The following is a 26,464-nucleotide window of genomic DNA, read 5'->3' as shown; positions in this document are numbered from 1 at the left end:
GAGGCTCAGTCTCACTGCTGAACAGCAGATCACTTGGAGACCACAAGGACCAAACGCAGAAAAACTCACCTTCCTGTATATCCACCGCTGACACAAACAGTAACCATCTGCACAGCAACATACAACATAGCTGGCATATATCAAAATGTGAAGCGCTTAATGATGCATGAATATATGTTCTCTCTCTCTCTCTCGCACAAAACTACCACCAGCAAATGCACCAGCAAATGTTCTATGGCGAGGAATATAATCACGCCAACAGCAGGCATCAATGTAGGCTACGTGTAATTCTAGGCAAACATAGCGCGCATTCAGCCATAAAAAGGAGCATACGCTTTCATGAAAGCTCTTCCCTTCCATGAATATACAAACACTGATTGTTTCTGGAAAGTTTGGGCTTTGAGAAGAGGTCCATTTTTTTTCTTTTCCCCCACCTAATTCACTCTATAAATACCTAGGATTTCAGACGAAGATCTGTGAAGTGAAAGTGACAGCATGTGTTGCAAATTTTAAGTAAAACAGTCTTTTGATATCACAGTATGTTCATGATTTTCATAAGTAAAGAGAAAATTAAATAGGGATTTGTGTCATCAATTCTTTAGATACATGGAAGTTGATGACACTTCTTTGATAATGTAGGTTTATAAAAAATGAATATTTGATCAAATTATATAACATATTGGTCATATGACATGATGCCTAGCAATTTCAGTGGCATAAAAATTTAGTATCAAAATTCTTGGAAACAGCCTGGGCTCTCGTATCATTACACTTTTGAGGCATTGCATTATTAGAGTCTTTAACTCCCCAATGTTTCCTACATTCCACCGAATGAAATGCCATCAATATCGATCTTGAATCAGACCACCTCCAGAGAGGTTTTTAAAAACTGGCAAAAATATAATCCTTTGCATTAAAGCAGTAGCATCCCAATGAACTTAATTCAATGGCAATACATACATATACGCTGTTTAAAGCTGTGTAAAGAGGCATGCATTATTTATTCCCTGATAAAAACTCTACTGCCATTTTTCTGATTTTTACAAATCATGAGTCAATGTCAATATCATACACAATAGCTGGAGATATTCATTCATAAATCCTGATCGATTGATTGCAGTCTCTTGAGAAAAGCCTTCCAAGCTTTGCCACGATAGGGAATATTAAGTGTGTTTCACAGATGTTGAAGACGGTAACTTCCACTGGGACATTAAAACAGGACTAGGCAAGACAAAGGTTGGTTTGTAACTTACAGCCCAGCAATTGTCCATTGAACCTTTCTTCCTTTCCGCATCAGCATACTTTTTCCAGTAGCCGTAGCAATATGGGTAATGCTCAAAAAAGGCATCAAAGGCTTCACGGTAGAAGGGCATGTAATCCTGAAATGGAGAAAAAGAAAATCATTTTCAAGTACATTGTAAGTTATCCACATGATAGCAGACAGTAATAAGATTGAAAGTGTGCCTTCAGGTAAGCTAAGTTCATTATTCAGTATGTGCCATTAAGAATCATATTAAAACAAACATCTGCTAGCTGCAGAAAAATTGTAGTGTATGTAGCATGTTCTTGCTTTTCTTTCAACTACAATTCTTTTATTACAAATGTACGCACAAAACAATATTGCCTAGTGTAAAAGATTTTTACATCTCACTTTTGATTGTACAGAATATTAATATCTGATACTTATATTGCAATTTGAATTAGTCTGTGAACAAAGAATAGCTTTTACAGAGACTCCAACCCAAAGTACCTTCTGATCTGGAGATTCTCCCGCCTGAAACCCCTAGCAAACGGGAGACTCAAAGTTGATGTGTGCGAAGCGCGAAATTCCCAGGGTTCTAGATGCTCTGTGGTGCTATCTAAGGCTAATTTTTTCAACATACGATAGAAATATGTAAGAAATCCCTTCCAACGGGAGACAAAGAGCCAGGGCGGGAGAAATTAAATCTCAAACGGGAGAATGGGAGATTTTGCAAAAATGGGTTTTCGGCGGGACATCTCCCGTCGAAAACGGGAGAGTTGGAGTCTCTGCTTTTACACCAAAGACACTCTTACCAACAAGAGAGAAATAGCAAAATCTTTCTTCTTTGAATATTCAAATATTAATCTCACACAATAGTGGATACAGTATGTGGAGCCTGGGTGTACAAATTGAATAGAGATATTTCTAATTCAGAGAGCAATAGCCATATGGCAGTGATGATGTGCATGCATTTTCATTTTGTGTGTGTGTGTGTGTGTGTGTGTGTGTGTGTGTGTGTGTGTGTGTGTGTGTGTGTGTAAGTAAAAGAACATTAGTGCAAGTGCCACTGCATAAAACCATCTTAGGCAAAAAAAAAATAAATTTATGAACAAACACAGTAATCTGGATCAAAATATAAACACACATTTTCATACCTCCTGTTCAACAAACTGCAGAAGATACGTCCATCCAGTGAAGTCAGCAGGATTCATGTTGACTGCCTTCCAGTATTTCTCCAGCTCATAAGGACGGGTACGCTCTTTCTTCTTCTTCCTCTCCTTCTTTTCCGTCTCTTTCTTGGCCGCTCCGGAGGAATCGTCTTTCTTTTCCTTCTTCTCCGAGCTGTCCTCCTTGGGTGTTTCGTCTGCTTTGCTGTCCGCAGTTGCATCTTCTACCTTCTCGACTTCTGCGGCAGGAGCGTCATTTTGCTCTTTTCCATCGGAAGCCCGAGTTTCCATGGGAGTCTCCTCTTCTTTCGCAGATCCGTTATTATCAGCAGCAGACTCTTGCTCTTTCTCAGCGTCCTTTTCCCCGGCATCTTGTGCTTCAGGTGCATCCTCTTCTTCCATTTTTTCTTGACTTGTAGGTGACTCTGCAGCAAATTTGAAAAGAAAATGAAAAAAAAAAGAAAAGAAAATATATCTGTAAACATATTTGTAGCAGAATTGAACAAAATCTTGTATAACCTGGGGAAATCAAGAACGTGCTAGGCAATAGATTAGAAGTCAAGTGAATTCTCCACTGTCTTTATCAAGACTTTTTATTGAGAATGGTAATTTTTTTCCTGGAAAAATGAATTACATGTTGAGCCTGCAGTAAATGAAATGTTCTGAATAAGCTCCTAAAGCTGCAAAAATAAACGGCAAGTCAAAAGAAACTGTTGTGCTACTTCTTTTTGGAATCTAAATCAATAAAACCTTAGAATTCCAGAATTACTCGACTTATAAAGTGAAAACATAACTTCTGTTTCATATCAACAAGATCAATAATCAGCATAGTACAACGTAGACTATGGCACACCATGTTCAAATAAATTCCAAATATTGTGAGTTGTCAGCAAGTCATTGACATGATCCTTCAGCGACTGTAAAAGTGGAAATTTTCGCGGTGTTGAAATTTTTGCGCATTTCGCGCAACCAGAAACTAGCGCGAAAATAAAATCACACAAACATTTTTGCTTGCCATACGTTCCTGTACTTGGTGTCTTAATTCCGCGGAATTAAAAACATGTGAAACATTTTTTACCAGACCAAGCACGAAAAATTATTTGCGCAAAAATATCCACTTTTACAGTAATGTACAACATGCATAAACTGAAACATAAAGAAATTTCCCCGTAGACAAAGTAAGCATAACTTACAACTTGATAGAAGTTCCCTGAACAAACGACTTATTTCATTTTAAGCAATACCGTGGTAAATATCTAACACATGGAAAAAAAAAGATGATGAAGGCCTAGGCACTAGACCTAGTCTAGTCTAGGCCCTTGGGCGTGACAGGCCTTGGCAGTCAACAGGAGTAGTAGACCAAGGAGGTTCAAGAGAGTGGAGTCACAACCGTTTTATTTCCTTTGCTACATGTAGATGTTCGATGCCGCCGCTCAAAAATATTTGACGCATGTGCCAAACAGATAGGAAGACAATTGACTTGTGTCTCATTGCATAATCACCAGTCACTTTCTAAGGAAGATATGTCTTTGTGATGGTAATTACTTTTTGCAATCCCTTCTTATTTAAAAAGGTAGGTGGACACGAGGATGTGCGAATAGAAATTGCGCAAAAAATGCTGAATTCAAAATAAAGATGAAAATTACTCGACTGGGCATACCCGGGCACTAATCTGATATATCTATCAATAAAGGATTATACTTGAAGATTATTCCACGTTAGTTTTATTTGTGGAAATTAAGTGGAAAAGTGATAAAACCGGCTTTCCAGGATGGTGCAGTTTTAAACATTTTCACATGATACAGCTCTGAATTACACTTTTGCACAAATTTCTGCACGGGATTGAATTTCGTTTTACATGCTTTATCATTAAGTGAAATTTCATTTCATTTATTAATAAACAAATAACCAAAATATGGTTAATATTTATGTTAACGTTCAAAATGAATCTTCAGATTGCTCAGCAAGATGGCAGCGTCGAACATCCATCATCAAGGCAAAATGGCTAAATGCACCTATGAAATTCTTTTGTACATCAATAGAAATCTGACAACTGTTTGAATAATCACAGCCAGTTGGAATTCCAACTCTTAAACCTCCTTGGTTAGACAGAAAAATCTGTGTGTCAGGGGGAGCTTTTATCATTTGTTGACTTCCACGGCCCTCCTCTGCATCAGCGGATTTCATGAAGCAAGACAGTCTCTGCGGAGCATATCCCCGACTTGACCGAAAGATCAGTCTGTATCTTGTTGTCACGGATATGTATTGCGGAGACTACATGTACGTCTGGCTTCATGGAATCCAGGGATGCCAAGTTCAAAAAAATTTTATGAGTGAGATTTTCATGATTCGGCATCTCGGCATGCTAATGTGCGCGCGAGCGAGGGTGTGGGAGGGGTTTTTCCCTCCCACGGTAGGGAGCTTTTTCAATTTTTAGCTCTTAATGGTGCGATCAGGTGCATACTTAAGTGACTATTTTTTACTTATTTTGAAAGATAAAAGGGAAATATACCTTCATTTGCAACTATCACTTTAATCTTTTGAGCTATGCTCATTATTATAGGCCCAAGTTGCAGACTTTGCCCGATGCGTGAGAAAAATGGGTGCCATGCGTGAGATCGTGAGATGGCCCCTAAATGCTTGAGTCTCACGCAGAATGCGTGAGACTTGGTAGCTCTGGGAATCCCCTACGCAGCGCAGGAGGGCGAGTAAGAGTAAAATAATGCTTTTAAAAAACTCTTCTGGACAGACGGATTTTCCTGTCTTACAACATTTAAAAATCCCTGATGAGTGACAAGATACACTACACTAGTAGTAAACTACAGTCAGTACAGACCGATCTTTCGATCAACTTCTTGTAATCTTACTTAGTTTAAACTTACTTTTTCCAGTTCGTTTTACTCATTTCTCTAGCAAAAAAAAAAAAAAAAACACTTTTGATATTACCTCCTGCATCACCATCGAACTCCTCTTTATCATCCTGGTCCTCCTGTTGGGTAGCGTCTTCTACCTCTACTGGCTCTTGTTCTACTTCTTCTGATTCGTCGGCCATGTTTTCCTGCTCAACAGGCTCAGCATCATCCGCGTCCTGCTGCACAGGTTTCCCGCGGCCCCGGCCTCTCGATCCACGCTTACCTCGAGCCATGTCTGAAAGAACAGCACAGAATTATACAGAATAATACACACACTTTATCACAACAAGCTCGCATAAATGCAAATATTCGCAGAATTACTCACTGTCTTACAAAAGGAGTTCGGGCGCTTGGGTAAAGTCACACACACTTTGTACACGCGTGCAACATCCACTTGCCAAACACGTGAAGACCACTAACCTAGGCCTATGGTTAGCTACGTGCAGTAAATGTATCAGGATAGGAGTCGACGAACGACAGTCGCGCTCTTCGCACTATGGACCAAAGAGGGCGACATACACTGTACCACAAGTGAGATGCGAGCAAAGAGATTTTCTCCTCCTGGGGAAAATCTCTTTGATGAGAGCGACTTGATCGACCTCCGAGCTCGTGCTCTGGATAAAGTCTACTCCAGAACTAGTACATTATTATTCTGATAGTACAAGTCAAAAGTAAACACAAAGAATCAGTATCTCCAAAATTGCGGCAATAATGCAGCGTAGCTTTTATCCCCTCCCTTATTGATTTGAATTAATTTTCTTTGAATGAAACAAGATGCCAGTAGGCCTATACATGTAGATTTTTAGTATATATATATTCACAACTAAATGGCACGCACCTTAAAAATAACAGGCCGGGCTCAGCAACAACAGCAGCAAATCTCGGTGAAGCTTTTAGGATAGGACCTATTGTCTGATTTGCTACCATTTATCACAGTCTCAACTAGAATATTTTGATTCGCCGCCGAATTCTACTCTAAATCACTCGAGAAAAAAAAAACAACTTTTACTTATTCTTTTATTCAGCACTTATCGCATCTTTATTACGGGGAAAATCACAGTAGGGCCTCTGGGACTTGTTGTCATATCATTATATTCACCGCGTGAGTATTCTTAGTCCATTTATCTGGGTATCTATCTTCGCTTTCCCCTGTTCTCTTCACTACACTTCAGGATGTCTATAACGCAGACCCTATGGAGTACTTATATAGTTGCTAATTGTGTTCCAGGTGCTATAATATATATCCCAAAATTATAGGGCCTAAATAAAAACTGAAATGATCACAGATCACAGGGTGGATCTAGCTTTTTTTGCTACTCTGAAGGGGGGGGGGGGTGACCAAGACAAACTGGCTGACAAGCAAAGAAAAACAAAACAAAACAAAACAAATCTAAAACAGAAATAAAAGAAACGTCTTCACTTTTTTTTTTCTGCCAGTTCTAGCGACAAAATCGGGTGAATCAACGTTGGGCTGAGCCTGAGACAGCCGAGTGCTGTGGGCATGACATGGCCGGCGCCACGTTTTCAAAAGTGAGGGGCCCACTTCCGACAGTCTTCAGCGCAAAACAAAAGGCCTTACCGCGCGCTCAAAGGTTTCATATTGTTTTCAAGCACCACTTCCGGGTTAAAAAAAAAAAAGTTGGGGGGGGGGGGGGGGGCAAAGTGGTGACATCCTGTATTTCTATGTACGGGTGCAAAAAAAAAAAAAAAAAAAAAAGGGGGGGGGGGCGAACCCCGGTACCACCCCGGGCACCCCCCCCCCCCCCCCCTTCCGTCGGCCCTGCTGGGAACATCGGCTGTGTGGTGGGTGGTTCTGGGCACATGGTGCCGTTTTTCTGTGCACATCGCACATCCACCCTAAAAATCGATAAACTTCTAAAGAAAGAGAGAATATTCCTTATAGACCTATACAAAAATGACAAAATTGGATTCTATAACGATTAAGAAAGATATGACATGTTAAAATATTACCTTTCGGAAAACACAGTCCTTCAATGAATATTCGAATGTGCAAGTTGACGATGTCATGCTCTACTCTAATTTTTTATTCATTTCATGATTATGCGGAAAAGATTATGCGGAAAAGACAAAATCTCATATTTCAGCTGTATAAATACAGAATGTGCCTTAAAACCACCCAAAATAACCAAAATCTTAACTCCGATATATCTTAAAATGAGAACATTCTTTTACTTGCTTTAGCTAAAAATAACTTATTCCCCGAATTTCATAAATATTATATACCTGAGAAAAAATTATTGTGAGGGTATGACGTCATCAAATTGCTTATTGAATATTCACAGGGACTATTAAAATGTTTTTCGAAAAAAAGAGAAATGTCAAAATGTCATGTTTTCCTTATTTCTTTCTTATCTGTTTTTTGTCAGTTTTTGAATTGTTCTGTCGGGAATATCATTCCCTTTCCTTTGAATTTTATCAATTTTGGGTGATGGCTTCCTTCTTTAAATTGGCAGCACAAGGCTTGGGGGTGAGGTTGTCAACTCCCCCCCCCCCCCCCCCCCCCCCACGTCGATCCGCCACTATATAGATGAGGGCAAGGGACCACCATTCCCGCTTACATCCCTGACATGGCACTTCTACTCAATGTCTTTTTTTCTTTTAAACATGTCCAATTTAACTCTTAGTTTTCAACATATACATTTTATGCTTCGTTTTTGTTTTTTATGTTTGTTTTTTGTTTTTTGTCTTTGCATTTGATTTGTTTTTTGTTTTTGCTTAGGCCTACAATTTTTTTCAGTTACTTGTTCTTGCAAGGTGGTATAGCATAAATGGTTATGATTGAATTTAATTTGACATGAATTGAATTGAGTTTATTTCCACACTTCACATCAACAACATTGGTAAAACTCATACAAAAAAACAACAACCAACAACAACAACAACAAAGCCGAACATACAAATGATAGTGGAGGAATCCCAAAAAGCACATAAAAGAGGCTTGTTCATAGTGAGCCCCTAGTTAAAAATAATGTTCGTTTTGATTCACAAAAGCGTACTCACAAACATAATCATTGTATGGTAAACACTTTACCCCCATTTGGTTCTTGTTTGTTTCCGTTGTTTAAAGGGGAATTAACCCCCAATATACATGTGGGTTGAGTGTATGCAGCAATATTAGAACACCTATGTGTTCTATAGAACACATAAGTGAAAGTTTGAGGAAAATCGGACAATCGGTTGAAAAGTTATGAATTTTTGAAATTTGGTGACGTGACCACTGGATCAGAAGACTACTACAGATCATGACATAACATATGGACTATGTACCATATAAAGAAAGTATACAGAAAATTCCACAAAATATAATTTCATATGAAAAATACACATTCCCTGAACTTGTTACTGACATTTGCCAAGGGTTATTTTATTCCCCCTGCTTTCTGAAAGAGGTAAGTCTAGTGCTCTTTCATTATATAGAAAAGTGAAAAAAAAAACCAAACCCGGAAACAAACGAGAACTTCAAAAATTCATAACTTTTGAACGTATTGCCCGATTTTTCTCAAACTTTCACTGATGCATTCTTTACTATAAATTGTTCCATTCAACTCAATCAGCATGTATTCTTGGGGTTAATTCAGGAGTAGGGCGGTGTTGCTTTCATCTATTAGGCTGTTTTTTTTGTGCTTTGAGTACCGATTTGCGCAGAAACCATTGTATTTGTAGGCCTATATAGAGTATACTGTTCATGGTCGTCTTACCAATTCCCTCTACTTCTTCTTCTTCTTCCGTTGAGTAATTCTCATTCTTCTTCTCCTCCTCCTGGTGCCTGTGTCTTCGTTACTTCACGTACCGTAATTTACATCTTTTTAAATAGTATTTTTATCATCTGTTGCCACATCTACTTCATAAAAGAAAAAAAAAATTAAACACCCTCAACGCAGAAATGTCACCAAACAGTGAGAAACAAGCTCAAATCGACCACACGGGCTTGGAAAGTGAACTTGGCCGTGATTATGATCGTCTTGGAATGCCAACTACTCTCAATACTACATTACAGAGCTAGCTCTGAGCACCATCCTGACTCAATTAATTACACTTAGTCTGTATTTTCAGACACGTTTCACCCAAATTCTACGGAATGATGTATTAGAATGCCCTCATCAGAATCAAAAGCCATAATATACATATTTATTATTTGCATAATTTCTAATGATTCATTTATTTGGACAGCTTGACAGATACGGAAAGGAATACTTTGAATGCCTAGTTACTTTGTATGAAATTTTGAATGTATGGTTAAGTGGTCCGTTTTGTAGACTAGCGTTGTCAAGCGTGATTTAAGATGGCGGACTAAACAACTGTGACTTGTCTAACTCACAACTGTCCATCATCGACATCGTAAGAAACTTGAATCAGAACGCTGTGGCGAACAACTAGCTGGCTAAGAATATCTCCCGAAAGGAGGTATGTTCGTTGTTGACTTAGTTCCAATATTAAAATTTCTAATAAGTATTAATGTCTACATTTAGCGTACGCTGAGCTGCAACAGTGCACAAAAAAAAAATAAAGGAGATTACATATCTGCTGTCGCATAACGTAGCGAACGTGCGGCAGTCGATTCCCGGTTCGGTTACCGTAGTTGTGAATGTTTCCATGCCAAGAGATACGGCGGCAAACCTTGCTAGCTGTCCGCTGCATCCGCTTGGACGAGGTAGCTAGAGTATAGGGTTACCGGGTTGGACCTACTACTCATCGACCGCCTAATGTTTATTTGCTTGATAAGAATATTTAACACTGAAATTCACGTAAAAAACTTGACCTACGTGATTGAGAAAATCCAGCTCTATCAAATGCCGTTGTTCCCTTTTCGATTCGAAGTTTCAGTGCAAAAATATCGCCGACGAACTTGGCCTCGTTTCAGCTCCCCGCGGTAAAGCTCGTTATTAGGATCGACCGCTGTTTTTGCATTGACAATGCACGCAAACCAAGTTGTATTGAACACCGTGTTGTAGAAAAAGTCTACGAAGCTTTTTAGAAACTTCCATAGACATTACATTGTGCTGTCATTACGATTCGGTGAAAATATTCATTCGAAATTTTGTCCTTTTGATTAAAACCATTTTAATGAACAGTGAATTTTCGCGTTTTCCCACACCATCCTCATCAACATTCAAAGCCAATCCATTTTTATGTGCTTTGCGCGCAGTGAAGTGCGTACTAAGCGTTAGTGCACCAATGAATACGCGGTCGGTTTAAAAGACGATGGTCGATATGTAGTAGGGCTACCATAGTAGTTGGACCTACTAACGTGTTACTCATCAACCACTTCTTGATTAAATATAAATTGCATACTCGTGAAATAGGCCCCACCGATTAAATACCTTGTATCTTAGAAAATATCCCTCAGTTTCACCTTACATTCATTTCATTCAAGGCTGAAAATACCACACTGTCCTTTCACATCCCACTTCCCAGGCTCAGAAATTTATTGACTCGCACCTCTAACGCCAGGGTTAACATTAGAGCAGTCTAGACAATAGCTATATACAAGGAATTCTTGGCGACAAACGCAAGTGACATTTTTTACTGTGCACTGGTGCAAGCTCATCTTTTTTAATCGACCGCCCATTCTCCAATTGATAACACACGTAAATGTAGTGAGTGGCAAAGATGTGTTAACAATATTTCCGTGTAGAAAATACTAATGAGGATTTTGTTCAATACTTTTCCCTCCTGTTTCCTCAGTAGAATCTAATCAATGTTAGTTAATCGACTGCCCATTCTCCAATTGATAACACACGTAAATGTAGTGAGTGGCAAAGATGTGTTAACAATATTTCCGTGTAGAAAATACTAATGAGGATTTTGTTCAATACTTTTCCCTCCTGTTTCCTCAGTAGAATCTAATCAATGTTAGACCTATCTATTTTGCAGTCTCTCTTTATCCTAATATTTTGACTGACACTCTGGACTCAAAGCTTTTTTTCAGCAAATATAGACCTACAGTGTAGGTTGGTTTAACTGTACAAATGTAGGTTCTACCTCTGTATAAGCAGTATTTTTTTTAATGGAAAAAAGTTATGACACCAAACTGAATTTACTTTGCTTTGACAAATTTTGTTTCAACAGGGTTTAAAATCATAATCCAATGCCATGGATGCAGTTTAAGAAAATACTCTTCAAATTGCATGCATACGGGTGATGCCTCAAGATGGAGTCTTCATTTTACACGACTTCCGATGAGACCACCAATCTCGACGACTCTCCGTCTCCAAACCCCAATGGCCGCATCACGGGAAACCACACGCCACAGTCTCAGGGGGAACTCATCATAGTGGCGGACGCCAATGCCCGAGTGGCACAGAGCGCCCCAGCTGCGCTCCAGACTGGCTCCCTAGATGACTACAGCCTCTACCTGCAGCAGACCCCACTCTCATCCCAGAAGCTGCTCAGCCCCTCCTTCCCCCACGACTCTCCCTTGAAGCACCACCAGCCCACCAGACAGAAGACAGTGACCTTTGAAGCCGAGCCAGAGTTCATCGAACCCACCTCAAGGGCTCGTCAGAAAGGCTTAGACTTGAAGGCCAGGCTGTATGACAGACCCCAAGATGCCCAGGTTTTTCAGAACGTGAGAATGAGGCAAAGTGGGCAGCCAGATCCCATTGTAAATAAGCAGGTATGAGCTGTCACTTTACTGACATCAATCTTTAACTGATCAAGTAGTCCTTGCTGTATTTAGTTTCCAAATGTTAGAGTAAATCATTGGTTAAATGTTTTTTAAAAAAAGAATACTTCTTTATGGTTACATGTTTTTGTGCTTGTCAACTTTGAAAAATTTTGTTTCATTTACCAGTACATCATGGAACAGAACTTCTTTGCTGTTTCTTTTCAAGTCAGCTGTACATTTTGGATAAGGATATAAAGTGTAGATGTAAATTTTATATGCTCTCAGTGATTTCAAAACTTTTTGTTAGCATTTGAAATCACCCAAGCAGACACTTTCAACACCAGCATAACGACACACAAAAAATTACTGCTGCAACTGATGGACAAATTGCCCTACATCGACGTAAATAAGTACTGAATTGATCAGTGTTTTAGTAGTAGCCATGATAAAAAATCATGGGCGTACATACTTGAGCAGGATTCGAACCTACGACCTCCTGATCACCGGAAAGGTGTCATCTCCACTAGACCACCGAGCTTTCGCCCAACAGCAAGTGTTGGTTGTAATCCTTATAGCATGCAGCGTCTACTGCTTTGTTATTCAAATTCATGAGATTCTTCCGTCGAGATGTTTTCATTGCAACTAATGATCAATTCAGTGCTTATTTACGTCGATGTAGGGCAATTTGTCTATCAGTTGCAATGAAAACATCTCAACGGAAGAATCTCATGAATTTGAATAAAAAATTACTGACTGGAGTAGTACTATGAAGTAGTATTGTAATTTTTGGCCTAACTATACTCACACAGCCTCACCAGTCTACAGCATTCATTTTGAGTAGCGGATACTGTGATACAAAATGTATGTAGACGTCCCATTTTATAATGACATCATTCTTGAACAAACTGGTTTATGATAATCATAACTATGTGTATAACTAAATGATTCTCATCCCTTTAATGTTTCTGTCATTTTCTGGGGGGACAGAGTGCACCCTTGCCGGCTATACCTCGTCCTCCGTCTGGGAACAGGGCACCGAATGCCAGTGCTGCCATAAGAACAACATTCTTCAAGCGTGACCAGACGAGGATTAGAATGAAACGTCAGGCAGCAAAGAAAGCAGAGGAGGCCAACACAGCAACAAAGCCAGTGTAAGATGCCATGAATTGAGAAAAAAGTTTGTGTACTTTGGAGATCTGCGTGGTCCTGTCATTCTCTCAGTTCTAGTGAGGAAGAGTGTTAGGCCGTGTTTATGCTTCCCTTTTTCGGGCCAGAATCAGCGTTTTGAAATGTGATTAGTGCAAAACGCTGTTGCATTCATCCTCACTTCAACAGAAACGCTGATTCAAAACGCCGATCCAAAACGCACAAAAAGGTGCGTTTACGATTGGCGTTTCTGACTAATCACGTTTGACGGGGAAGCATAAACGCGTTTAGAGTGACGTCATCTAAACGCCTTTCCGGTTCACGTGAAAAAGCGCGAGCCTGGCCAGCCAGCTACCCTGGCCTGTGCAGTTTTCCCATGTACTGTGAACGCATGTCTATCCCAGCTGCTCTCTCAGGCCAGGCCACCGATCGCAGTGCCCCCAATTTGACCTGCCTCTGCTGAGGTCAGCGAAGCAATTGCAAACGCTCTTTCCAAGGCTCGAAGAAAGTGAGCATAAACAGTGCTCCTGTGAACGGCGTTTTGAATCAGCGTTTTGAATCAGCGTTTCAAAACGCTGATTCTGCCTTCACAAATTGAGCATAAACACGCCCTTAGTGATGCTTGCATGGTGCTGAGTGTGTTGTATAATGCTGTAAATCATGTAGAGTTTGATTGGCAACTATTGTGTGAATGGCTTTAATAAGTTTACTTGAGATCATGTGGTTGTCTGAGATATGCCTTTATGCTTCAAGGATTGCAATTTGCTTTTTTTTAGGAAGCATATTAATTCAGAATGAAATATTAATGTCAATAAGAGTGTGGAATGATTACAGTTCTTGTGACATGAAAAGTATTAGCAAGATTAAAAATGTCAAAGTGTAGATCAAGTAGCGAATGTCAGTGAATAAAATGTGGGAATTGTGTTTCATTTTGATATAAGTTATTCATACCTTAACATAATTCATTTCACTTGCTCCTTTCTCAGAGGGGCAGGGGATGATGCAAAACGGACTGTGAATGGGCATCACTTGCCACACCCTGTTAGTACGGCCAAGACTTCTGAGGAGACAGCCACAGTGACTTTCAGGGAAGAAAACCCAGAGAGCAAGCCGGACAGAGACTCGCCTCTGGAACTGGAAGGGGAGGGCAGAGGGGAAGTGGAGAGCGCCCTCAAGCCTCCGGACAGCCAACGCCTCGAATCTGTCGCGCCCCTCTCTCCGCTCATGCAGCTTGCCAAGAACGAGTTCACGCCGGACCCTTCGGAAGGGTCAGTCAAGAGCGATGACCACTCGGCACGACAGCCATCACCAACAGGATCTCGCCCTGATTCACGCACAGTGCTTACTTACCTTCAGACCAACCAGTATGATGATTCTGGTATGTGAACCTTCTGTTTAACACAATTTCCACAAATAAGTAATAGTTATTTTGTATTTTATATATCGTCGGGTTTCTCAAGTGGTGAACACTTTTTGCCTCTGTCCTGATTACCCAAATGCGTAAAGTACTCATTAACCCTTTCCGTGCCAGGGACTTTGGACAGTATGTGCAACGCTATGGGGCTTTCTGTGTGTATCAGCACTCAAAGCACACTAAGGATTGATTCACCAGTGCTGTGAAGGGATTATTATACCCTTTGTTGTGTATGTTTTATGGTCATTTGCTCAGATGAAATGATCAACATGAGCACTTCTTACTGACAATGTGACGGTGATTTCATCTCTGAAATATATGAATGAATCCTGGACGAAAGCCTGGTTCTGTTAACCAGTGTGTTTGCTGGAAATTCCACAAGGTGCTTTGTGTAAGGTTTATTGTGTATGCCAAGTTTTGCGAGTATTCATAATGTCATTTTTTTTTCACGAAGGTATACATTTGTCATAACATGTGCAAGTTTTATGAAGTTCTTTAGATTTGAGTAAATATTCATGTAGTTGGACCATTTTAAAGAATAGGCTTATCTCTGATTCCCCTCCCACTGTGATATAAAGTCCTAATCTCAAAATGTCGGATTTCCACCCTTTAGTTCCCGCAGTGGACAGTCTCAGCTACCACATCAGAAGTATGCGGCGTGCTCTGGGTCTTGTGACGGATCTTCCCAGACATGGACCAGGTGTCAAAGAAATCATACCAACCATTGAAATGAAGCTACAGGAGCCAGAAAAGGTAGGAAAAACAAGATTGCAAAAGTTTGCATTCTGTCTATAGATCAGCCATTTGCTATTTTCATGGTGTATATTGCCTTTCATTCTGAATGTCTATACATGATGTTCATTTAGCATCTCTGTTAAAGTGTATCACCGGTAGCTACAGTACAGGCATTCTGAAATAAAGTCTTGATTCTGAAATACTGCAATTTAAGATTTTCTCTTTTCAAACTGTAGTAATTCATGGTCCTGATGTAGATCCCACAGACTCTCATTTTAAATTAAATTCCACATACTTTAATATCGTAAGTCAATCTTGAAAATGATTCATCATATTAAAAGTAAAGTTCTTATACCTTCAGTTCACACCATTGATATCACTCTCAAATATGAGGTCTTTTATTTGTGAGAAGAAGGTTTCATCCAGCCTTAGTTTGTATAATATGAACATTGCTCTCTCCGTCAGTGCTGGCTTTGCAAAAACACTTTAATGATAACATGCTAATGTTATGCAAGCCTTGTAGATATTTTGCTGTCATGAAAGTTTTGCTCCATTTATAAAATCGTATTGAAGGATTCCATGCAAAATTGATGACGTGGATACAGATTGTCTTGGTCGCAGGCACAGAGTTATCAGACATGAGCGCAGACAAAGAGACACATGAAAGCCTTATTTTTGTGTGATCAAATTTTTGTACTGAGTGGCTCAAAAACACATTTGCTGGTTTTGAAAATTGCATTGCACATTTCCTAACTCGTATGTTTCATGCAATTCACAACAGGCAACATTTTATGTGACAGCTCCATGTGTGAAAATTTATGCACCAGTACACACAAGTGACCCAAATGAATGTGCGGCCCTGCAGAGCTAGAAAGCTGCTAGCATAACACACATGTGCTCAAATTAATGCTAGGACACGTACAGACACATACTTAGTATCAGTACTTATCAGTTTGTACTATGCAAGATTCAACCCATTCAAAATGTGCATAGAAAATTGTGAAGATGTTTTTGTGTGTTTTAGAAGCCAAAAGTAGCAAAAAATCTGCAAAAATTAATGTACCACAAATATTTCCATGTTAGAGATGCAGATATTCGCACAGACCTGTATTTGACAGACAGGAGCACAGACCAACATGAACAAAGATACAAGCAAACATACAAACATGAAATAAGCAGAAAGGGCACATACGTGTATATGTACGCGGATGTGTTTCACATTCAGTACATCTGCAATATTTTAGAGAGAAACGACATTTCCTGTAATGTATTCTGTTATCATGTTTTGATGGTGTTTAGCTGGTTGCATGTGCAAATCATTGCAAAGAATTACATATTTATCTGATGTTCACATTGTAATATCCAGACTCAGGAAGGTGTACGCGAATACATGGAGGTATCGTATCGCTATCTGAAATCTGTCTCAGTTTGTTGTCTAGAGGATTGCTACTGACAGTGGTGGTGAAGAGTGTACGTGACTGCTACAAATCTTTGTTTTTCATAATACCTGACAATGTACAATTAACCTGATTGAAACTGAACAATCAAAATCTTAGTGAGTCATTAGAGTATTTTGGAGGAATACATTAAAATTTCTTTGATATATACAATGTGTATGTGCATCAAACTGACTGGATTACAATGTATTTCATTGATAGTAATAGGTGTCTTAGAAGCCAACCAGAAAAACAGGAAAAAAAATTTAAAGCTTCCAGCCATAATTGAACTGATAAAATTGATCTCATCATGTACATTGTTGACTCCACAGTTGGTAGCAAATCCATGGATATTGAAGGCCTGTTGTTTTTCTGTTTTCCAACCCATATACAACGTATGCTGTTTTCAGTAGTCTGCCTTTAACAAGAGTAATTGACAGATTTGCCAACTTCAATCTATGAAGTTTGATTCCACTCTTGTACTTATCATCCGTTTTCTGCTCCATCTTTACATGCCATAATATTTCCATGCATTCATTTTTTTTTTTTGTCTTTCAGCATACATTAACCCCATCAAAATTATTCCTCTGTCAAAGTATTCTCAAAATTTGTGTTCTGTATAGTTTGAGAATGTGTGATGTAGCCATTTGTTGTCAGTGGGTTATTAGCATCTTTCATTCAATCAGCTCTAACTCTGTCATTCAATGCATAGCTCATCAGTCATGTATCCTATTTTGAAAACTTGCATATGTGCATATACCTGTTCTACATTCTCTATAATCATACTGCATTCATTATACCTGTTTTGTTGTGATGTGATTTTCAAGCGGTAGATGGGTTGATTAGCAGTAGTTTTATGCATGTTTAGCAGAGTGTCTAGCAGAGTGTAGCTGTAACTTGAAGGGATTGTTGCTGTTGAAGCCATGTAGTCAGTGTTGATTTGAACTCAGTGAAATTGCAGTAGAGTCAAAGGTGATGTGTGAAATGCTAACTATTTTGAAAAATAAATGATTTAAAGGCATAATTTACCATTTGCAGATGAAACAAAAACCCAGCGTTAGTGCTTTAAAATAGTTCTAAAATGTGAGTTAGGGATAGAAACAACCACTGTAAAGATTTTAATCAGTAAAACCGATGTTAAGTACAATGGATTCCTGTTATAACGAAGTCCTCGGGACCGGCAGTTTTCTTTCGTAATATTGAAATTTCGTTATAACTGAACAAATAAATAATAAAAATACATAGAGTAGATAATATTGTGGCCTGAATTTTTACTTTGTTGTAATCGGAATTTATAACATGGTTATAACCATGTTCGTTATAACAGGAGTGCACTGTATTGTTAAATATGCAAAATGTGAACAATAGTTATAATAAAGATGTTTCCAGTCTATACCGTCTACAATTACGGTTTATTGAGAAAAATACATATATCTCCAAATAATTTTGGCTTTATTGCTTAAATTTTATAGGATAGGATGTTTTGTGGTACAACTGATCCACACATATGCATCAAATATGATATCTTTAACATTTTTTTAAATCACTGCTCCCAAAGGTAAACAGGGCCTTTAAGAATATTGTAAGCTAAATAGGAGTTACAAGTGTTACAGAATCATCCATGTTTTAGAGTATGGAAATGCCTAATACTATTTACATGAAGTGGAACCTGTAGTGTGAACCAGTCACCTTATGTTAACCTGGAAATACTTTATATTCTTGCCAGTTGAATTGTAGATTGATAACTGAAGACTCACATGAACATGGTATTAAAAGGCTGACTCTATTAAGATTGTCACAAATCTCTTTTTTTTTTCTTTAAAGAAAAAAATAATATTCAGAGTATAATTTCAGTTTTAGATCACATGTTGGCATATGGCCATTCGTTTTTTAATCTTAGCACTGAAGTTTTGATTCACAACAAATTTTCTTTTGCCAGGAGATACCGCCAGACAAAGGTGACTTTGTTTACGCTCTTCCTCGGAATCGTCATGACCCTAGAGGGCGCTATAACCCATATGATCTGCAAGTTGTGTCTCCTAACGATGCCAGGACCTCACAGATGTACTTCACAGCTAGTGCAAATTTTGTCTCACTGGTTAGTTCTCAGAAAATCTATACATTTCTTTGGTCCTTCCCTAAAAATCCTGTTCCCTTCAACTTTTCTTTGATCTAATGAAGTACAGGAAATTGACGTTGATTAGCTCGATATTACCAGAAGATGAGTGAATGGCATTTAAATTCGTTGTAGTGATCTTACCTCTTTCACAGATATTACTGTCTGACAAAAATGTCTTAGGAAGTGGTTTTGATAGTGTTCCTGTGTTTTAGCAATGACATGATAGGTTGAAAATTCTGTGAAAGAGACAACTTGGTAATATCTTGCTTATCAATACACGTTCTATCCAGCTTTATGCTTGGCAGTGTGGAATAAAAAACTTGTCTAGGCAGACGAAAAAAAAAAGAAAAAAGATGCTCTTGCAAATAACTGTTCTGCACTATCTTTAATATTACATCCAAAATTTTACATGTTTGGAAGATGATGATGGTTAAAACATTGCCCATGAAAGAAATAAAAGTTAAGATTCCTTATGATTCTATGAATTAATTTAGATATTTAGTCCTGGTCATCTTATCTCTTGTACGTTATCTTTTTTTCATTATCATTTCATTTTCAGCATATTGAAGAAGGGGAAGAGGAATATGATGACATCACTCCCACAATGCAATGGCAATACGAAAGACGTCTGTTCAGTGCTATCCACAACCAAGGTGTCTTTGTCAAATTCAGGTAAATCACTCTGTCTGACATCTTTACCTTTCTTTGTATGAAAAGTTATTGAGCTTTGCCTGTATGTCAAAGATATTGCTGATGAACAAAAACATCAACACTAAGTTCCGAGTGTAGATGTAACTTGATTTACTGGGTACTGTAAAACATGATATATTCACAGCATGAAATTTTCGCGAATTGGAGCCGACGGCCTCTTTTGTGGCATGAAATTTTCGCGAATTGCCACTGGCGTGGAATGCATACAGTGTAGATAAGAACTTTCGCGTGCATTTTATTTTTGCGAATCTTGGCGCTCGCGAAATTTGCGAAATTAAGATGCACGTGAACATTCCTCGTTTTACAGTATATCTGAGTTTTAGATTTAGTGGCATACACCATTTAACCCTATTCTAACTGGGGGGGGGGGGGTCAAATTGACCCCCCCTCGACGTTTCGCGCCACGACTCCGCAACGCGCAAAGATTTTGCGTGTCGTTTCTGGACTTTTTTTCATTGAAGTCTCCCGCATATTTTGAGACCAAATTTGCGACGTCCAAGTACACCGTTCCAATGTTACATAATGTTTTGCATATGCATGTCAACCCGAAAACGGCTCAAATTCATGATATCGTGTGCAAATCCAATGCAAATCGAATTTTGTTTTTTTGTTAAATTGACATAAATTAGATTATTTCAACTTTAAATTATTGAAATTAATAAATTTTAATGTATATAAGCTTGAAAGAGTGCCTGCAACAAATTTTGGGAAAAAACAATAGAAAACAAAAGTTCGAAAAAATAGTAGAAAACAAAAGGTCGAAAAAACAAAAAAATACATAAGAAATAAAAAAGAAAAAAGAAAAAAAAGAAATTGATTTTGATTGTGCAATTTTTAAACAAGAAAATTGTTAAATGTGTCATGAGGAATTCTGACACAAAAATTTAGCAATCCTTCAGTCTTTTTAATGGAGTTACAGGGGAAAATATTATTTCATGCATAAATTTGCCTAATTAATTTACTAAAAATACAAAATCAATATTTTTGTATTGTATGACCATGTAATCTTGTAGTTGACATCTGGTTCTATCTTCAGGCAAAATTTTGCGGCAATCGCGCCTTCAGCGGTCGAGATCAGAAGGGGGGGTCAAATTGACCCCCCCCCCCCCTCAGTAAAAACTTGGTCTCAAATAGCCCAGTTAAAATAGGGTTAAACTACATAATTGTATTGCAGTGATTTCTGAGTCAGCTGATTTGACTGTGTGAATAAAAACTCAAACTACGTGTGACTGAACTTTTAGATAATAAAAGGCGACAGGCCACGCCTTTTATTAGGATTTCTTTGTTTCACCTTGTTTTTGGATATCTCAGCCATTTCAAAACCGATTTTCATCAAACAAACTTTTGATACCCCTCAGAATTGTATGCTCTTTGACATCTCATAGAGTGGTTTCTGAATATCTCGCAAAACGTTAAAAGCTAAATCCTCACCTCAACCAGAACTGTACATGCCCTTTAATCTGTAAGGATTGTAAGTGAATATAATGTTTGAAAAGAGATTCAGCTTTCTGAATTTCTACTGTTTTTAAGCTCATGAAACATGATCTTACTGCAATTAAAGAATGGATATCATTTTCTGAATTGTGTCCCTGCACTATGTTTATTCTACACACTCAGGATCTGGAAAGCATTCAACATGTGGAAAATAAATGTGAGAGCAGCCAAGAATGCCACCAGCAAGTGAGTATTCAAGTCAGCAGATGGCATGATTTCAGAAAGATATCATGAAATGAGGCTGTGAAGGTATAGGATGATGTGAGGGCTAACAGATTTTGAGGTTTAAAGCAGTGGTATAGATTTGGTGGAGATGGGGTTTCAGGTTTTTAACTTTTTTTGTAAGATAATTAGAAACTACTTATAGGAAATATTAAAGAGCATGAAATTCTAAGAGGAAATCAAAGTTTATTTGATGAAAATAGGTTTTGAAATGGATGAGATATCCAAAAACAAAGTGGTCCTAATAAAAGATGGGACACTGTGCAAGCATCACAAATTTGTACATAAGCAGCAGTCACATTGTGTGAAACTATGCATACGAATGTAGCTTGCTTCCGAATAACTTCCAGAAGTTTGAGAATGTGGTCATGCTACCAACAGCACTCCATCTAGTTTCAGTGGTGTGAAAGTACCTGTAATTGGTCTAAAAAGCCTCCCCCCTTGAATATTAAAATTTGAAATGCTTATCAACATGCAAAGGAGTGCGCATTGTACGTAAACAACATAAATGGGTCTGTTATCATGTCACAAACTTCTTGAAGTTTCAACTATACCTGGTCACACGACACAAAACTATGTGTAGTTTTGCAAGAAGTGAAAAACATCCCAAGTTTGCGGTCATACTGCTCAAATTATGCAAAGCAAAATATTGGATAGTGAAACTATGTCTGGTTTTGCATAGTGTGACCGCGCCTATAATGCCAGCAATGTAGCGACTGTATGAAATGACATCTCTCCTTCCTCGTTGCCAGGACGATCATGAAGAAGCAGTTGTTCACGGTTAACGAGATCCTCCAGCGATGCTTGCTCTACGTCCGCGGTCAGTGTGAGACTGCCTGCTCCAGCATGACCGGCCAGGGCGCGGGGGAGAAGGCCATCTGTCTGGTCAACCTGGACTGCCACCGGACGCTGACCTTGGACGAGTTCTGCAAGCAGCAGGCCAATCATTGCGAGGCGGCCCACTTCCAGCTGACTAGGATGAGGGACAAGTTTGTCAAGCTTGCCTGGGAATGCTGCGTGGTGAGTGTTCCTCATAAAAACTCACATCTCAAAAATGTCTAATGTTCAGGAGAGCAAAAAAGATGACAACTGAAGCACTATTACAAATGGGATTGCCTTTCCTCTGACATGCCATGGTGGCTTCATTTCTTGGGTAAGACAGCTAGGCTTTTGACAGGACACTGATTATCTGGAAATTAATCCAAAAGGAGATTTTACACAAATTTGAGATAGAGGTTTTGTCACCCCAGCGAGGTTTTAATGGCTTCAAAGCACACTCAGTGATTAGAATCACTGATACAGAGGCATTAGATTGGTTCGTTTATACAGTATACATGTGTGGCACATTTTGATTTACAGTGTAGCACTAAGTGTGAGTTCAAGGCACAACTCTGTACTCTAGTTTGTTTCTACCCCAATGTGTGAGATTGTGACAGAATAAGATATCATAGCCAGATTAAATCAAAAGGCAGGGCCCTGCCTTAGTCATTGACTCTGTCCATATTATGCATTCACAGAAAGTGGCCGAGATGGAGGGTATAAGGCACACGTTTGTTCCTGGCATGGGACCACTCACCAAGAAGGTGGAGCTGAAGAGAGACAGGAAAGATAAGAAGAAGAAGGATGAGAAGAGTAAGTATCTAGTGAGGTCCTCATCTTCCTGCTTTCGTCTCATTATGTAATATTGTGGTATGAACATTTATTTATTTGACATTATATTTTGGGATGAGAAGATCAGATTTGTTTTGAGCGTGCAAAATTAAAGAGGATGCAGAGTTCTGCGATCTATACTGATTCAGTTGTATTTCATGCTTGTAGTTTCACTACAGTAAGTATAGAGATAATGATGTGATTGTTATGCCTCTACCCCCAAAGAGTGCTGGAGGCATTTATGTTTGGGGATATCCATCCGTCCATTAGTCCATCTGTCCATCCCTCATTTCGTTGTGACACATTATTTTGTAATTTGTAGAGTAGGATTCCTGCAATAGTTCATCTTGATACAGTTAGTTTGTATTTTGGTTATAAAGTCAAAGTTACAGCATCAGAAAAGTTAAGATAATTTAAGTGTATGTTATGTGCAATTCACTGTCTGTATGCTTCTTTGGTTTGTTGATATTTCACACACTAACTGGTCTACATTCTCCAAACTTTAAACCACGATCTCCCGTCAGGCTCAGGCCCAACCTACACCCAGATAGCTCAGTGGCGCAACATCCTCTCCCGCCTGGCCCGCTTCCTGCATGCCACCGATTACATCATCCTGGACATGCTGCACCGGCTGGTCAGGACGGCTGTCCGCCTCCTCCAGGAGTTCCTCCAGACTTCCCTCCGGACCGGGGATGAGCTGGCTAGGAGGGAGGACGACTCTGGCAGCGACAGTGACGGTAGCTGGGACAGCGATGTGCCCAGGCCAAAGAAGACTGCTGGTGAGTGATTGATGTGACAAACACTCGCGGCATTCACCCATGGTACTGTAATGTAACATGGCTTTCCATCACAGTTAGTATAGAAAAAAGACAGAAATCGCTTTTGCAGACAGCATCCAGTAATGATGTATGCTAAAACTTGTAATGAATGATATTTTCCTCAGATCCAAACCAGGGACAACCACAGCAGAAAACTGAAGTCATATAAGGATCTTACATTCATACATGATGTACATATGCAGATATCACCCAGCAATGACCTCCTGGCTATTCTCAGAAATGAGATCAGTTGTGAGTGAGTGTTGAATTGCTGAATATAAAAGCTCTTTTCGTATGTCACAACCTAGAAAGAAGTTATGCGGTATGCTAACACTTGTCCTCACATCACAGGCTAAAATGGAAATTCAAATGTTAGACGTTTTTGTGCCTCTCCATTGTTCCAGGATTTTCCCGAAGACTTGCAACCCTGGCTCTGTCCGAGAGTAACCCAGGAACTCCGCAGTCGACAAGGCCCAACACTGCAGATGGAGAGAGTCCAAGGAAGACAACCAAACAACCTCCAGCTCCTCCCAAGAACGTCCCCATCTATGACTTCAACAAGATGGAGGAGAAGCCCCAACCAGTGGATATAGACGAGGTAATAAAAAAACCAAACAAATATTTCGTTCTTTTTTGGATTGTGTCATTAAAGAGAAGTAATTCTGTGATATTTGATTAGAGTCAGAACTTAATTCCAGCTGTGGTATTGTTGAAATGCTGCTGAAGCATAGTATAAAAAAAGTGATGCATGGCTAAGTTGATGTGAGCACAACATCTGTGTAACACTAAATGTATGTTGGTCCAGAACAATAGCAACTTCCTCCATGAGAATTGAGTTCACGTTATCATTAATTACCACTTTATCTTTCTTTTTTTGTCATTCAACCCGTCAAAGACGAGTCCCGAGAATACTCAGGCAGGTGTCTATAGGAAGTGCATGTTATCGCAAAATCAGTCCGTCCTTAACGGGTTAATATGTGGGCTCTCGCTGCCTCCCCTGCTGTATTCTCCATGGCACAGAAATAAAGCCCCATTACGTAACTACAATTCAAATACCTTTTTTATTTTAATGAACACTTGAAGTGCTTTTTCAACTGAGAAGTATTAGATTTTGTCTTTATTTGGCAATGAGTGCTTGTGATGTTCTTCCTCCTCCCAGATTCTGGATGACATCAAACGGCAAGAGATCGTGGAGATGCCCCCTGACCCAGTCTTCCAGATTCAGCTGGTCCTCAACGTCCCTCCTCTGGAGAGGGTACCATCACGCCCTTCGTGAGTTGTGTTTCTCATTATGGCCTTAATATATCACACAATCACATTTTGATATTCCCTAGTAGTTTTTAATCAATATAGGAAACTGTTCTCCCAGTTGGCCTTATCACTGCTTTTTATGCTCCAACATTGCCAAGACCCATTTTCCTCTTGGCTTGAAATGGATATTGTGGATTTAATACCTTGTCCAACAATGAATGCACCAGACAGGACTTGAACTAAGGATCTCTTGGTTTAGAGTCTTAACAACTCCCTACTATACAACAGAGCTCCCCTTCATTGTTACCATGTGAATGTGGCCTTCTTTAGTGTGTAGTATGTAACATGGAAAAGGAAGCATTAAGGGAAACATTCAGTAGAACGCCAAGTTTAGTGGATATATTCTTCTTTTTTTTTGGGGGGGGGGAAATGGGGATCAAATAATCATAGTCCTGTCAGTTTGACGGTTTTCTTGGTTTTCTGCTATTCCGCATCTATTCATGAATAGTCTGTACACTGAACACTGAGCTTTTAGTTGAATTTGATTACTCCATATGTTTTTTGTTTTTTTTTTGTTTTTATACATTTTTTCACTTTTCCACAGGTCCAAGAGACCAGGATCCAGACGAGGAAAATCCCGTGGAGACCAGAAGAAGATTGTGACCTTCCCAGACCACGAGTCCTCCTCTTCCTCCTCCTCCTCCTCCAGTAGTAGTAGCGATGAGGGTGACCATAGCGATGATGAGAACGGCTCATGTGAGACTTCAGTCCTTCCATCTTATCAAAACTATGACACGCTTAAATAATAATAATACTCCTTCATATGCCATAGAGTATTTCAGCACAGTGTTGCAAGATCTTTGCAGCCCTGAGATCACTTTATTGCCCAGACAGTTGAGTATTAGGATACTCTGAAGTTTTCTCTAATTTTTATGTATTCTCTAGAATATGGACTGAAAAAAAGAAGCTACCCCAAAGAAAAACTCAGCTTTGTTGAATCTGCACTTTGAATGATGTACCTATCTGTTTGTTTGTGGTTGCCATGGAAATGTTATCATTTGAATCCATGCTTCCTCTGCAGGGGATGGGAACGAGAAGGGATCGTCAGATGAGGAGAAGGAGAAAGGCGGAGCTGATGACCAACCAGTGGGGAAATATGCTTATCCTGTCAGGTTGGTCAATATGACTTTGTATTAGATTTAGAGTCAGAATGGTAAGCTCTGTGATGGGTGTGTGTGTACTTGACCATCTAGCACTATTCACATTGAAAATATGAACCTCTTCAGCAGTAGTCGCTAGAATGCTCAAGCACAAGTTCATGAATCATTTGTCTTAGAGTATGATCATGTCGTCTTTATTGGATCATCATTCACAGTGAACTTTGTCAAGTGAAAAGAAAACATGGAGACATGACTTGAGGGGTATTATGTAATTGGTGGAGTGATCAAATGCATATTTTATTCACCATGGGCAGAGAATGCTGACTAATTGTTGAAAGTTAGGTGCAATGAAATAATTT

The 26,464-nt window shown here is 39.2% G+C and overlaps 2 protein-coding genes across 2 annotated transcripts in view; one reads left to right on the top strand and one right to left on the bottom strand.

Annotated features, from left to right (window-relative positions):
* LOC139723414 (pre-mRNA-processing factor 39-like) overlaps positions 1 to 5,554 on the bottom strand; it is a 444,659-nt gene extending 439,105 nt beyond the window's left edge. The window contains exons 1-3 of the mRNA XM_071634660.1: positions 5,356 to 5,554; positions 2,398 to 2,834; positions 1,254 to 1,379 (exon numbers count right to left, since the gene is read on the bottom strand). Of these exons, the coding sequence (XP_071490761.1) occupies positions 1,254 to 1,379; positions 2,398 to 2,834; positions 5,356 to 5,554 (762 nt within the window). The remainder of the gene's footprint in view (positions 1 to 1,253; positions 1,380 to 2,397; positions 2,835 to 5,355) is intronic.
* A 4,078-nt stretch (positions 5,555 to 9,632) lies between these two features.
* Positions 9,633 to 26,464, top strand: part of LOC139723399 (dynein axonemal heavy chain 6-like) — an 86,756-nt gene continuing 69,924 nt past the window's right edge. Inside the window, exons 1-16 of the mRNA XM_071634645.1 lie at positions 9,633 to 9,746; positions 11,412 to 11,958; positions 12,937 to 13,100; positions 14,082 to 14,473; positions 15,123 to 15,262; positions 16,611 to 16,640; positions 18,620 to 18,778; positions 19,359 to 19,471; positions 21,128 to 21,190; positions 21,979 to 22,246; positions 22,744 to 22,858; positions 23,401 to 23,655; positions 24,099 to 24,292; positions 24,854 to 24,966; positions 25,550 to 25,701; positions 26,054 to 26,117. Coding sequence (XP_071490746.1) covers positions 11,494 to 11,958; positions 12,937 to 13,100; positions 14,082 to 14,473; positions 15,123 to 15,262; positions 16,611 to 16,640; positions 18,620 to 18,778; positions 19,359 to 19,471; positions 21,128 to 21,190; positions 21,979 to 22,246; positions 22,744 to 22,858; positions 23,401 to 23,655; positions 24,099 to 24,292; positions 24,854 to 24,966; positions 25,550 to 25,701; positions 26,054 to 26,117 — 2,687 coding nt within the window. The 5' untranslated portion in view covers positions 9,633 to 9,746; positions 11,412 to 11,493. The remainder of the gene's footprint in view (positions 9,747 to 11,411; positions 11,959 to 12,936; positions 13,101 to 14,081; positions 14,474 to 15,122; positions 15,263 to 16,610; positions 16,641 to 18,619; positions 18,779 to 19,358; positions 19,472 to 21,127; positions 21,191 to 21,978; positions 22,247 to 22,743; positions 22,859 to 23,400; positions 23,656 to 24,098; positions 24,293 to 24,853; positions 24,967 to 25,549; positions 25,702 to 26,053; positions 26,118 to 26,464) is intronic.

Source organism: Diadema antillarum, unplaced genomic scaffold (genome assembly GCF_040938485.1).
Source record: "Diadema antillarum isolate AM-2024a unplaced genomic scaffold, OU_Dant_1.0 scf00000188, whole genome shotgun sequence".
NCBI classification, from domain to species: domain Eukaryota; kingdom Metazoa; phylum Echinodermata; class Echinoidea; order Diadematoida; family Diadematidae; genus Diadema; species Diadema antillarum.
This window is presented reverse-complemented; position numbering and strand designations above follow the sequence as displayed.